Here is a 15,355-nt window from a genome sequence, read left to right on the forward strand (position 1 = left end):
TCCCCCCCCACCCCACCCCAAAAATGTGGATTGTTGTTTAAAGGGCGGTCATAAAATCAGGGATGCCACCCTGCAAGCAATATCTTCCAGCTACTCCTGTCGAGAAACAGATAAAGTATCAGATGCAGAACCACATAGCTGAGGAACCGCTTCTTCTTCCCATTGGCACTGAGTGACTGCTGTGATTCTACTATTTATTTATTAAGAATATTTATTTTAATATATGTACTGTTTTGCACTGTTCTGCACCATGGACTGGAGAATGCTGTTTTGTCGGGTTGTACTGGTACATTCAAAGGAAATGGGAGAGGGGGAGGGTTGTGACTAAACAGTAATAGATTTAAAACAAATTCAGTGGGCTTTAGTATGTCCCCAAAATAAAAAGTTGAACCTGTGACCAGGTGGTCATAGAGTCTGCAACCATTTGCATTAGCCTGAGGAAGTTCTTATCGTCGTAATTGAATTGCTACCCAATGTTGATGGAGCAGATGATAGTTGATGCCATGCATCTCAGTAGAAAATCTGCGCGGAATGGACAGCCTGATCCAAGAAAAGAGGCCGGTTTGAAATAAAAACAACAAGAAATGATCTGCTGGAGGAACTCGGCGGGTTCCAGCGTGGATGGTCAATATTTCAGGCCTGGACCCTGTATCAGAACTGGCCAACATAAAGAGGTAAGGGGGAGGAGGGGTGAGGTAGGAGTGGGCGAGTGGTGGATCCAGGATGGGAGGGGTTGATGGGCAGATACAGCGAGGTCAGGTGGACTGGCCTGGTTGGGGGGAGATGATGATGAGTGGAGGTCTGGTGGGCAAATGGGAGCAGAAGGACAGGATAGGGTTGCTTGAGTGTAAGAGTGATAGATGAAGTCGGGTGTGGGAGGGAAAAGAAACTAGATAATGAGACCAGGAGTGTGTGTACGATGGGAGTGGGAGAGGTTAGTTGCTTGTGGACTACCCATGTGGGCAGAGGAATTCAGGGTTATGGGGATAAGGCAGGGAATGGTTACTGACGGAGAACGATCAGCCATGATCTGAAAAATGGCAGTGCTGGCTCAATTGGCCTACTCCAGCACCTACTGTCTATTGTCTAATGTCTATTGACTGCTGCTTCATTTGTTCATGTTTGGCCCAACTTTGGTGGAGGAAGAGGTCGAGGACAGACAGGCCTGCAACTGGGAATCAAGATTGCCACCACGGTTTGCGTAGCAGTTAGCACAATGTCTTTACAGCACCAATGATCGGGACTGGACCTGGGTTTGAATCCCATGCTGTTAGTAAGGAGTTTGTACATTCTCCCCTTGGGTTTCCTTCCAACTGGGGTTTAGATTAATGGGGTGTAAATTGGGCAGAAAAGATTCATGGGCCAAAATAGCCTGTTACAGTGCTGTATGTCTAAATTTTTACCAGCGACAACCAGATTCTGAGACAACTATTGAAAAGAAATCAAGCCCTTCTCCTAAACATGCTTTCTATTTCCATCTCTCCTTTTCTTTCTCCTGTATAGCACTTAGACTTCATAAGAGGATGTAACATTCAAAAGACCTGTATTTCTAGAGCATCTTTTACACCCCATGATCACAAAAAGCTAATTAAGAACTTCTGAAGTGTGGGGTAGAGAGATGGATGATTGGGACAGGCCACCAGAAGCAGTGGTGAAACCAGATACAATATTAGCATCTGAGAAGTTTCTAGATAGGCACGTGAATATGCGGGAAATAGTATTAAGTGCAAGCAGTGGAAATGTAGTTTGATTTGGCCATCATGGACTGTGGGCCAGTTCCTGGGCTGCACTATGCAAAACAAATTCCAATGACAGTCACAGACCAGTTGACATCATGAATTTGAAGCCATGATCCAAACCATCCCAATATTTTGCATGCTGGGACTAAATTGATAGGCCCAAAATTAAGTTCAATGTCATAAAAATGGAGGCATGACTTTATTTGAGCTTCTATTTCTCAGATCAATTCTCCACTATTTAAAAATATCAAATACAAAAACCAAAATTCCAACCATTTTTTCCCCGACAATCAAAATGATTGCTCACCGGTTTAGGAAAAAGGCAAGAAACTACTTTTAATCATTAACTAGACCTCTAATGTCACAAACCGTTTTTATTCCTGAAATGTGTAACCAGCTACTGGGCTTCCTCCTGAATCCTCTTCAATGCTCTTCTTTCCCATTCCAAAATTCTTCAAGGTAATTAGAGAGAGAATTTCCGAAGCTGTCTCCATCTCTCCCCATTGCTGAAGCCAACTCCTTCAAGGGAGACCACAATCCAGTTTAAATTATTTGGAATGAATGTCAAATGTCCAAGGGCAAAGCATGCTCCACCTTTATCAATTTACTATTTTCTCTCCTTTAGTACTGCCAAAATGTTTGGAATTCCACACCAATGCTCAGTCTTCTACCTGAAAGTCACTGCTGTAGTTAGTTTCCAAATCCCACAGTTAAATCAACTGGATTTCCTGGTCCCAACCACAATCCAAGGTCTTCCTGATTGGATGTCCAAAGAGCAGAAAAAGCATTGTAACATTCCTGGTAACTCCTGCAAATGGTCATCAACCTGAAATTAGAACTCTGTTTCTCTCTCTACCTTTTCATGTCAGTATATTCAAGATTGAATAACCTGGTTATTCACTTTTAAAGAGAGAAACACTGGATCTTTGATTCCGTATTATAAATGGATTAAAACAGAAGGCTACTTAATGAGATCAGAGTCCATAATATACCAGGAAACACACTAGTGTGAGTAGAGTCTTTTTATGTTGTATATTAACGATTTGGAGTATGGAATGAATGGCCTTGTGCTCACGTTCACTATGAAGATAGGTGATGGAGCAGGTAGTGTGGAGGAAACGGAGGCTGCAGAAAGACAGGCTGAGCATGGGCAGAGAAGAGGCAAATGAAACACAATGTTAGAATGTGCACGGTCATGTACTTTGGTAGAAGAAATAAATGGACAGACTATTTTAAAATGGGAAGAAAATTGAAAATTCCCAGATGCGAAGGGACCTTGGACTCATCATGCAGGGTACCCTGTAGGTAATCTTGCTGACTCAATGGGGAAAAGGCAAATGCAATGCTGGTATTTATTTGAAGAGGAATAGAATATAAGAGCAGGGATATGATGCTGAGGCTTTATAATTTTGTTAATAGACATTCAGCATGATAGCAGGCCATTTCAGCCCATGAACCTGTGCAGCCTAATTTACACCACATTAACCTACACCCCCAGTGTAATTGGAGCCCCTGGAAGAAACCCACACAGACACAATGGGAATGTATAACTCCTTACAGACGGTGCCAGATTTGAAGCCCAGTCCAGTCCCGAGCACTGGCGCTGTAAAGGCGTTTCCCTAATTGCTACATCAATTGTACTGCCCTGGTCTTACCTCACTTGGAGTATTGAGAGCAGTTTTAGGTTCCTCGTTTTAGAAGAGACATGTTGATGTTGGAGAGGGTTCAGAGGAGGTTCACAGGAATGGTTTTGGGAATCAAAAGGTTATGATATGAGGAAAATTTGACGGCCTTTAGCCTGTACTCTGGAATTTAGGAGAATGATGGAGAAATTCATTGAATTATGTTGATAGGAATGGACAGAGTAGATGTAGAAAGGTTGTTTATCACTGTGGGAGACCCTAGGACAAAAGGGCACAACTTCAGGATTGAAGGGCATCCATTTAGATTAAAATACCTTTAGATCTGACAGTAGTTTTATTGGGTAGTTTGCAACCTTTGAAAGGTCTGGGATTAGATAAATTTCAACTTGCTTTTGTATATTTAGCATTATCTGTAGCAAAAAAACTCTATTGCTAGTATGTGGAAAGATACAAATATGATTGATATTAATGGATGGCATAATGAGATGAGATATTGTTTAATAATGGAAAAATTACGTTTTGCGTGATAACTATAGTTTTTTTATTAATGTGGTTGTTATATTCAGAATATTTACATTTTGATTTACATTGATTAGATCTTAATATGTATGCTTAATTTTTCTTTAATTTTTTTTTCTTTTTATGGCTCTCCTTAAGAGAGTTAGCTGAAAGGGGGGTTCCTTTTTTTCTTTCTTTTTTTTTCTTTTATATATATAAAATATATCGTTCATGCTTTGTTTATTGTTATATATGTTACTTATTATCTGTATTTTGAAAGAATAAATAAAGTTTTTTAAATAAAAAGAGATGCTGAGACATTTCTTCAGTCAGAGGGTAAAGGTCAGGTCATTGGACAGAGATTGATAAGTATCTTGATGAGCCAGGGCATCATAAATTATGGGGAGAAGGCCGGGCAGTGGGACCGAGTGGGAAAGTGGATCAACTCGTGATTTAATGGTGGGCAGACTCGATGGGCTGAATAGTCTACGCCTGTTCCAATGTTTTATGGTCTTAAAAGAATGTGTATTTCAAAATTGTGGATGAAAAAGGATTTGGGGAAATGAGATTGGTTGTCATAGGCTCCACAGTCCTTCTGCTGTGATGCTCATCCACAAAACCACCATCAAATGCCCATCATGAACCATTTGCCTAGACTGTTGTGGCCAGGTGTACCATTTACAAACACAATTGCAGCATCTTACCAAGACTACTTCGCAAACACCCAAGCCCCACTACTTGGAAAGGCAGGGAAACCAGGCATATTGGAACTGGAGACTTTCGTCAAAAATCACATCTTGACTTGGAAATGGAATTGGTATTACTTTGTGGGACCAACCCCTGCACTGCTCCCCTCGACCCCCAACCATCCCTCCAACAGAGCCACGGACTGCTACGTAGACCACCAACCTCTCAAGAGCAATGAGAAAGAGTTAATAAATGCCCGATATATCAGGCAGGGTCAACAACCTGAAAACACATAAATTAAATCAAAGTTTGTATTTCATTTAGAGTAAAAGGAGCAATAATAAACTGAATTTAAGTGTTCTCTCACCATAGCCATTTGACATCCTTTGGAAGACCGGGAAGTTATAACTGCCACTCAAGTCTTGCCCGTGGTCAGTCAGAGCCTCTTTCACAGCGTCAACACCACACACCACCACTACAGGGTAGCCACTGAACCAGAAGATGTATATGGGACCGTACTCAACTGCAGCAATACAATGGGTGGACCTCGTTAAATAAGCTTCCTCATCCTGTGTGATGCCAGTCACGCCATTAGTTAATGAAGCTGGAAGTTGACTTTATGGAGGTCTACAAGATTATGAGAGGCATTGATAGGCCGGCACCAATGGGCATGTCTATAAGATGATGGGAGAAAAGTTTAGGGAAGATGTCAAGGGCACTTTTTTTTACACAGAGTAGTGGATGGTGGAGGCTGGTATAATTGGATTGGGAAATTTAAAAGATTCTTGGTCAATGTCATCAGGGTTTATGTGAGTCCCACCAATTAAGAATTAGACCAAAGTTGACGTACAAAGCACACGTTTATTTCGAGGATGCAAATGGGACAACAAGGTCAATATGCTAGGCAAACCTCAACGCACATACACACACGATATGCAAGGGGTAAATATACACTTCGGATAATGAGGGAGCAACCAGCAGAAGACTGGGGGAAATTACTTGAATCCACACAGGAGGCTGGTGTGAAAGATTTCTATCCCAGATTGATGAAGACTTTTCTGAATTGTTTGGCAACTTTAAAAATGCACAAGTTGCTCTTACCTTGATGAGGGATTTGTGCGGAGTGTGGATGTCCATTTGGAACAAGTTGCCGACAATGGGCCAAGCAGGGGGACCTTGGGGAAGCCTCCCCTTGTGCGGCTGGTCTCTTTTAAAGAACCACACAATGAACAGGATACTGAGCATAATAGCAAGCAAAGTTGTTCCTGAAAGACTTAAATCTGTGGTGTCCGACAGAGGAGGGAAGACTGCTAGAAAAACAAAAATGGTGCAGATGCCAGAATCTTGAGCAAAGAATTCCTGGATCAACTCAGTGGATCAGACAGCATGGGTAGAAATGGTCCATCAATGTTTCAGATCTGGATCCTTTATCAGAACTAAAGGGAAGGGAGTGATGGTACATTAATAAATATACCCCTGTAAATCATTGGAAAAATACTCAATGACTGGTTTAATGTTTAAACATCCGATTTTCAAATTGCCAAGAGGTAATTGAAGCAAAGGCTGAGGAACAACTTCTTCCCATGGGCAGTGAGAATACTAAACAGAATGGCTCACACTGACCATCGGAGAAAACAGTATTTATTTATTTCTTTGTTTGTATAGATAGAACACTTGTCCGGCACGTGTATTGTTTGTCTGTAGGTGTGTTATATCTGGTTATGTGTCTGCATGTTTTGCATCGAGGACCGGAGAACTCTGTTTCATCGGGTTGTACTTATACAATTTGATTACAATAAACTTGACTGACTGACTCAAACTCAAATGTCAAGAAGAAGGCTACAGAACTGGGCTGAGGGAAGACCTAAATGATGGAAGTATAAACTTTCCCTGATTGATTGAGGACATGGTTGGATTATTGAGGGAGATGATACTATGATTAAGTGGGATGAATTATCCGATATTCAAGTTAACAGCCAGAGGGAAAGACTTGCATTTAGAATTGCCTTTCTCAAGACCCCAAGTGTGGTCACTATTCTGATGTGGAAAAAGCCACCTTAAATTTATATAGAAGGATCTCCATAAGTAACAGAACTGTACCATCCATCATTTGATGAATGTATTAACTTTATCACTGAGTAATATGGCACCGTATTATGGTCTATACATTAACATTTCTGAAATACAGTCGTCCAAGAAACACGTGCTCTCATCGAGCGCTTGTATGTGAATTAAAACAAAATGAGATTTTTCTCCTTCGAGGCTTGAGGGTTTCTGCAGGGCGTGTGGTTCATTCCGGGCCCGTAACCTCGAATGATTTTTTTAAACTTGTGCGCTTTGAACGATTATACACACAACAACATTTTGCCCTTTCTGTCGGTAGCTGAATGACCGGATTAGCAGGCCGGATTCTGGAGCATAGATCTGGAGACCTGAGTTTAAATTCCACCTAGGCAGCTGATAATTTAAATTTAAGTAAGTTGATGCATGTAGAGCAATGAAAACAAGGGCTAGTCTAAGTAAAACACATAATAGAAAATCCATTGTCAACTTGTCTCCTTCAGGGAACAAAATTCTCACCCAGTGTATATAGGACTGCAAACCCATCGATGTGGTTGATCCTTCACTACCTTCTCGGTTCAGCACAACGAGAGGTCGAAGATAAATGTGCCAGTGACGTCCAAATCTCTTAAAAGAATAAATTGGGATGCATTGTTCATGTCTTTCCAAATTTCTCTCTATTTGTTTGGACCCTCAGTTGGTGCAGCAGATCCCAGAATGCCAATTTGAAGGAAGAAAATAACTAAATAGAAGTTGGAACTCTTGTGGTTTGGATGCATTTCCTTATCTCCTGCAGGTGGGTTACCTCGCCCAAGTGGCAGGCTGCCAAGAAGACAAATACACTGAAAATCTCATCCATCAGACTTTTCTCAGGGAAAGTTGCCAATCATGTTTTGGTCAATGAGTAAAGGAAGTTCGAACAAGTATGGGAGCCTTACATTAAATACAATAGCGAAAACCTACCGGGAACAAACATTACCTAAGTTGATGGAAGGAGAAGAAAAGAAAAGAATGGACTCAGTAGAATTTCTGGTGTATTTTTGTTGAATGACAACATTGTCTGACTGGCTTAATGCAACCTAGATTGTATACCTAAAATGGATGAGAGGGGGGGTGGGGGGGTGGCTTGGGAGGAGGGAGGGGGGGGGTAGAAAAAGACACTGTATATGTGTGAAAAAGAAAAAGTGTATATCATGGCTAACGTGATTTATGGTGTGAAAAATAAAAAATTTTAAAAAAAAGGAAGGACTCATGGTACTGATAGAACTTAGCAAAGTCAACGGATGCATTCATTGTTAATAACCTTTACAATTTTAATTATTGCTAAGCTATTCGTTTGTATAGCTCAGTTCAAAGAGTTTAGGAATATAAGGAGCACTTATGGAAACCCTAGCATTGTTCTTTTATCACTTTCACATATACACATATGATTCGAATTGCATCTGATTTATGTTCTGGAAGTGGGGACGCAAATCGATTTGGATGTAAGTTGATCATTATCCTCTACAACTAGTTTATCTAATTCTTCTACAAAAGCTTCAGCTGCCTTCACACCAGCACTTACAGACTCTCCACTCACCTTAACACTTTGCAACGAATAATGCTGTTTAAAACGCTTCAACCATCCACTGGTAGAGTTAGAGATAACAAGGAAGCAAGAGATCGCCCTTATGGCGATCTGACGTTATTCGATTAGATGTGTCGGCGAATGGCTGGAACACGACCCAGCCGTCATCGAGGGCTCAGTAATGGAGAGGGTCAAGAACTTCAAATTCCTGAGTGAAAACCTCTCCGAGGATCTGTCGTGGAGCCTTCAAAAAGAAGGCTCGTCAGCGGCTATACTTTGTGAGGTGCCTGAGGAGATTAGGTATGACACCGAAGACTCTCGTAAACTTGTGACTGGTTGCATCACTGTCTGCTATGAAGGCAGGACAAGAATAAACTCCAGCGGGTTGTTAACTTGGCCTGCGCCACCAGACTTCGCTCCATCGAGGAGATCTACATGAGGCGGTCCCTTAAGAAAGCACCCTCTAACCTCTTTTATCACTCGGCTAGATCTGGAAAAAGGTACAGGAGCCTCAAGACGAGCACTCAATTGCACAAGGACAGCTTCTTCCCTGCTGCCGTCAGATTCCTGATTAATCAAAGACACTGCCTTTTTGTGCACGACTACTTTAATTTTTTTACTTATAGTAATGTGGTAAGATGGTTTAATGAATGTTTGCACTAAGATGATGCTGCTAACCACTGACAATCAATTCTGATTCTGATATATACAGTATATAATGTCTAAACTGATATTGTGGGAGATATAAATAATAATCTTACTTGTATTATTGAATTGTTCATGACATCATCATTTTTTCTCCTTCTACCCTCATGAAGATGGACCTCTTTACTTTCCAACTGTGACCACTATAAGCCTTGGCTCTCAAACTTTATTAGATTTCTACCACTCCGTTAAAAGAGAGAATGAAAAAGGAGAGGTGAGTATTTTGCTTGAATGTTATTGCCATGCCATGTTTGGACCATTGAAATATTTTTAATGTTTCATCCCATGTGGATTTAACACAATGTCAAGAATGAATTTGGATGTTCAGAGGCATGAATGGGTGAACTTCCTATATAACTGGCCAAGTTTGCCATGATGGAACATTGATAAAACTTTAAATATAAAATTGGCAATGAAGTCGACCAGTGGACTCAATTTTGGTGGCATCTATTCATTTTGTGAGCAATGCAACTTGGCAGCTGTATATAATCCAAGCTTCATTTCATTTCATAAATAGCACTAGATATGGAAAATAGTTAATTTGTATTTTGTTGAGTCCATTGAATTTACTTCATTTCGTCTTGCACTCTTGCAGGTCCCAGAATTCTATTGATGTGGTGGTAAATATAATTGTTCTTTTTTTTTCCATGATAGAAGGATCAGAATTCCAAAACACACCAACAAAACCAGTCGAGACATTGAATAGACTGAAGATGTCAGATAGTCTTATTTTTGTAGCTCTTTAATTAACAATTCTTATGCTAAGGATCAGAGTTCCAAAACACACCAACAAAACCAGTCGAGACATTGAATAGACCGAAGATGTCAGATAGTCTTATTTTTGTAGCTCTTTAATTAACAATTCTTATGCTAAGGATCAGAGTTCCAAAACACACCAACAAAACCAGTCGAGACATTGAATAGACCGAAGATGTCAGATAGTCTTATTTTTGTAGCTCTTTAATTAACAATTCTTATGCTAAGGATCAGAGTTCCAAAACACACCAACAAAACCAGTCGAGACATTGAATAGACCGAAGATGTCAGATAGTCTTATTTTTGTAGCTCTTTAATTAACAATTCTTATGCTAACGTATTATGAAAACCTTCACCAATGTACAATTCCAAAACGAACAGTAATTTATGTTTCAATTTGTAGCGTTACCTAATTCATTTCGTATGCTCATCGTCCATCAAAGCACTAGACTGTTAGAATTTGAGTTAGAGGAGAGACTGGATTGGCTAGGACTGTTTTCCTTAGGTGGCTGGAGGGGTGACCTTGCAGAGGTTTATAAAATCATGAGTGGCCGAGGTAAAGGTGGATAGTCAGTGTTAACCCCAGGATAGGGGAGTCCAAACAAGAGGGCTTGGATTTAAAGTGGGAAGGGAAAGATTTGAAGGGGATGTGAGTGACAACCTTTTTCCCAGTGGGAAGCTGGAAACGAGCTAGCTGAGGAAGTTTGAGAGATGAAAAGATGTGCAAACAGCTTCATGGATCTTTCTCTCTAACTTTTAACTGCTGAAGATACACGGGCAGTGTTGTGCGGGGTGGGGGGCTCAATAGGGCTGCCAATGGCAGCATTCTATTACTGAAGGAGTCAGGAAGTAGCCATAATACTTTATCCTTAAGAAAACCAAATTAACAGACATTTCCCGCAGCACGTAGTTCCCTATTTCTTTGGCTTGGCTTCGCGGACGAAGATTTATGGAGGGGGTAAAAGTCCACGTCAGCTGCAGGCTCGTTTGTGGCTGACAAGTCCGATGCGGGACAGGCAGACACGGTTGCAGGGGAAAATTGGTTGGTTGGGGTTGGGTTTTTCCTCCTTTGCCTTTTGTCAGTGAGGTGGGCTCTGCGGTCTTCTTCAAAGGAGGTTGCTGCCCGCCAAACTGTGAGGCGCCAAGATGCACGGTTTGAGGCGAGATCAGCCCACTGGCGGTGGTCAATGGGGCAGGCACCAAGAGATTTCTTTAGGCAGTCCTTGTACCTTTTCTTTGGTGCACCTCTGTCGCGGTGGCCAGTGGAGAGCTCGCCTATTAACACTACAGCAAAATACCACTAATGCAAGTTATGCCATGGTAAATGTCACTGGTCTAAAGATGATGCTCTGGTGCCTGCATGGGGTCTACTGGAGTAAATGCCAACCTGTTTTGCCGCTGATTCAAGCTGCACCAACTGGTGGAGGAGCTGGTCCCATTGTATCGATGTAGTGACCCAGCTCAAAGTATTGAAAGTGTTTACTTCTTGAAAGTTACTTCGCTCCATGAATGTTGAGGTGGAATGGGGAAGTGGAGGGGGGGGGGGGGTGGGTGAACACTATTGCATGTCTGTAAACATGTCTGCGCTCTTGCTGTCATTTGGGGAGACGTTGCTCTGGCACTAAGGCCTCTCCTTCCTCCAAGTAGCGAGGTGCTCAGAGAAGGGCAACTGGGCCTTTCGCCATGACCTCCCTTACAATTTCCCATCTCCTAGGAATCCTTCCCTCAGAGGTACCCAACGATAACAAACCAGCATGAAAAACCCACACACTGCACATTGGAAAATCATACTCAATCACTGACAGAATAAGATGACAAAGGTGTGGAGTTTAGATGTGGGATACGATAACTTTTATAACATCAATTGCTAACATTCATGAGATGCTCCAAGTCACTTTTCCGAGCAACAGCACAAATTTCGTACACGCGGGGTGCAACCAGAAAACTACTTGTAACTGGTGAGATATCAATATCCTCGCGATCGATAACAGACGTGAAGACAAAGTTCTGCAGCAGGCTGGTCAAAATAAGAAAGAATTGCATGCGAGACAATGCTTCTCCCACACACGTTCTCTTACCTGGAAAAGCACCAAGGTGATCTTGAATAAAATTCTGTCAACGCCATCTACACCATTCAACTACTGATTAATTGAAAATACTCTGGATTGCTGGAGACCTTTGCCCTCCCCTGTTCCGACTATAGGTGGGTTTTGTACTCAAAACCTTTACAAACAATATTGGCTTGAATAATGGACTCTCCAAGAGGAGTTGAGGGCAAAGTTGTGCTTTTGGATTTCATTAGTTCGAACCTGCGGTCTATTATTTGATATTTCTTTTCATTACGTAAACGAGCAATTCAGGATAAACTTGGACAAATTTGAGCACCTGACTTTTTTTTTTACCTTAAACCGTCTTCCGTCCCTGATTTTAACGTGAATGTGGACTGGGTTAAACTGCCAAATTTCACGTTGGTTTGATGCAGTTGCTGTTTTGAAGTAGGGAGTTAAGATTTGGGATTTTATTCAGAGGGTACAAGAGGCAATAAGCATCGGCGGGAGTTAGCCAGCCGGCTCTTTGCGCCTGCTGTGCCACTTATCCAGATCCTGGCTGAACTATTCTTCAGGATTTTATCCAAAAAAATTTGTGATCTCTGTTTTGAATGAGCCCTGACTGAGCATCGCTAACACTCTAAAGGGTTCCAAAAGACGCACTCTCCCCTTACTCCTGCACTCAAACACTATGTGCCAATCACTGTAAATAAAAGGCCTTTTTAAAGATACTTTCTGATTGCCCTTGAACAGAGTAGCTTGTTTGCTGTTTCAAAGTTGCAGGATCATAATGGCCACATGAGACTGCTGTACCAAATGACGTTCATGGATACAGCAACTTGTTACATCATGATTAGAATTGTTGGACTAGCTCTTTTAAAATTCCACATTTTAATTAATTGAATGTCATTTATTTTATTTTCATAGTATGATTCAAACACAAATTTCAACACCAGCATCTACATACTAGACCAACATGCTAACAGCCTGTTCCCACCATTTATTCTGCAATCAACCATGTGCTGGGTGACCAGGTTGAGAAGAAAAGGCAATAAAAGGTTGTACCTGCTGAAAATGCCATGAAATTAGTACTTTTTTTGAAACATCCATTTTCATCGAGGAAATGGTTTGGATTAAACGATTCCGGTGTCTCCCAGTGGTTGGCATCTTTCAGGACGGAGGTAAGCAAGGGAATCACAAATGTACCCTAAATACAGGAGCAAATTTTAAACATAGTAATGAGCAAAACTTATATTAGTGACACAAGAACAAAGTTCAATTTAACATCTTTATTGCTGATCCACAAAGATCTGCTTTCTGCCTAGTTCACTGATCTGGATTGAAACCTGAACTTGACACCATTGGCGAATGAAAAAAAGAAATGATCAGCCATGCTTGCCCTTCCAGATCAGCTCTCAGGAAAATCCAAGGAGCGAGCTGAGGAGGTTGCTCAAGGGATGAAGTGCCCTTCATTGCAATGCCTCTCACTGTGCAATAACTTGTTGGACGCTATCGGTAGCCCCAATAATGACGCAGACAGAAGACTGAGGGGAACGATAGGCTTTATTGAGCTAGAGACTGCTGGCCTGGGTCCAGGCTAGGAAATGAGAGAGAAGGAGAGTGGACTCGACCTTTATGGCCTGGGGTCACGTGGGCAGGAACTAAGGCAGCGAGACACCCAGAGAGCAGGCCAGCCAGTGCATACAGTCATATCACCACATTTAACCCTCCTTTTTAAAAAAAGAACTCACTGGTAACAACAAAACCCAGAGGCGACAACAACAGCAATACAGTAACTTTTAACAATTATCAAACAAATTGGCGGAAGAAGCGGACACCCCGACCCGCTAGAGGTTGAGCTGCACAGGCAGCCTCCTCTGTCTGCCGGACTACCGGGGAACCAGCGTGTCCGTTCGGAGCTCCTCCGGAGAGGGGGCCGACAGGGGAGCGTCCGCTGCAGGAACTGTTGGGGTTGGGGTGCTGGCGGTGGACTTCTGGAGTACTGGGGGGTCCTCCACAGCTGCAGGAGAGGTAGGAGCCTGGACGTCCAGCTGCAGGGCAGGCAGCTCGGACTCCAGGGCCATGCTTGGATGTGGCACCATTGGGTTCGTGGCATGATCAGCAGCCAGCAAGGCAGTCTCAGGGTCTCTGGCCCTTGCTAGGTCTCGTATGGGCACAGTGTCCTTGTGGCCGCCCGGGTACCTCACAAATGCGTACTGGGGGTTGGCATGTATGAGGGGTACCGCTTCAATAAGTGGATCCATCTTATGGCCTCTGACGTGCCTCCGAAGGAGAATCGGCCCAGGGTATGTCAGCCAGGGAGGGATGGAAGAACCATTTGCCGACCTCCAAGGGAAAGCAAAGAGGCATTCATGCGGGGTGGTGTTAGTAGCAGTGCAGAGTAATGACCAGATAGCGTGGAGAGCTTCAGGCAAATTTTTTGACCTAAGGGCCAGGAGCACCGCCTTCCAGATGGTGCTGTTCTTCCTTTCCAGCTGGCCTTTGCCCCTGGGGTTATAGCTGGTGGTCCTGCTAGTGGCTATGCCTCTGGTCAGGAAGTACTGACGCAGCTCCTCACTCATGAACGAGGTCCCCCAATCACTATGAATATAGTCGGTACCCAAACACCGTGAAGATACTGCTCAGGGCCTTGATGACCGTGGCTGAGGTCATATCTGGGCAGGGAATTGCAAAGGGGAACCTGGAAAATTCGTCCACCACCGTCAGGAAGTAGGCGTTCCTATTTGTGGTCAGGAGGGGGCCCTTGAAATCGACATTGAGTCATTCGAAAGGGTGAGTGGCCTTGATGAGGTGTGCCTTTTCTGGCTGATAGAACTGGGGCTTACACTCAGCACAGATTTGGCATCGTCTGGTCGTGGACCTGACATCCTCAACAGAGTATGGAAGGTTCCTTGACCTGATAAAGTAATACAACCTTGTAACTCCGGGGTGGCACAGACTATCGTGCAGGATCTGGAGACAGTTGAGATGCGCGCTTGCGCACGTCCCTCGGGTTAGGGCGTCCGGGGGAATCGTTGAGGTTACCCGGCCGGTACAAGATGTCATAGTTGTAGGTGGATAACTCAATCCTCCACCTCAGAATCTTGTCATTTTTGATTTAACCCCGTTGTTTGGCACTGAACATGAAGGCCACTGCCCTCTGATCAGTCAACAGGGTAAATCTTTTTCCAGCTAGGTAGTGTCGCCAGTGGTGCACTGCCTTAATGATCACTTGTGCCTGCTTCTCGACGGAGGAGTTCCGGAGTTCTGGACCGTGAAGGATGAGGAAAAAAATTGCTACCAGCCTGCCTGCCTGGTTTAATGTGGCGGCCAGTGCAAAGTCGGAGGCATCGCTTTCCACCTGGAAGGGGACGGACTCATCCACGGCATGCATCGTGGCCTTAGCGATGTCTCCTCGAATCTGATTGAAAGCTGCTTGGGCCTCCGCCGATCATGGAAAAGTGGTTGACCGAAATAGGGGATGGGCCTTATCGGCATAGTTGGGCACCCACTGCATGAAATATGAGAACAGCCCTAGGCACTTTTTCAGTGTCTTCAAGGTGTTCGAGACAGAATATGTATATTAAACTGCAAGAAAAGGAGAATGAGGAAACAAATGGTAAAACTAAACAAAAATGGGAACAAGATTTA

At 43.0% G+C, this 15,355-nt stretch overlaps 2 protein-coding genes across 2 annotated transcripts in view; one reads left to right on the plus strand and one right to left on the minus strand.

Moving 5' to 3' along the window:
• The window catches only part of alkbh6 (alkB homolog 6), a 59,944-nt gene extending 47,166 nt beyond the window's left edge, over window positions 1-12,778 (plus strand). Inside the window, exons 8-9 of the mRNA XM_069908964.1 lie at window positions 9,014-9,114; window positions 12,632-12,778. Coding sequence (XP_069765065.1) covers window positions 9,014-9,092 — 79 coding nt within the window. The 3' untranslated portion in view covers window positions 9,093-9,114; window positions 12,632-12,778. The remainder of the gene's footprint in view (window positions 1-9,013; window positions 9,115-12,631) is intronic.
• The window catches only part of LOC138748555 (cytochrome P450 2C18-like), a 34,300-nt gene continuing 28,571 nt past the window's right edge, over window positions 9,627-15,355 (minus strand). The window contains exons 8-9 of the mRNA XM_069908959.1: window positions 12,770-12,911; window positions 9,627-11,734 (exon numbers count right to left, since the gene is read on the minus strand). Coding sequence (XP_069765060.1) covers window positions 11,517-11,734; window positions 12,770-12,911 — 360 coding nt within the window. The 3' untranslated portion in view covers window positions 9,627-11,516. The remainder of the gene's footprint in view (window positions 11,735-12,769; window positions 12,912-15,355) is intronic.

Source organism: Narcine bancroftii, chromosome 13 (assembly GCF_036971445.1).
Source record: "Narcine bancroftii isolate sNarBan1 chromosome 13, sNarBan1.hap1, whole genome shotgun sequence".
Lineage (NCBI taxonomy): Eukaryota > Metazoa > Chordata > Chondrichthyes > Torpediniformes > Narcinidae > Narcine > Narcine bancroftii.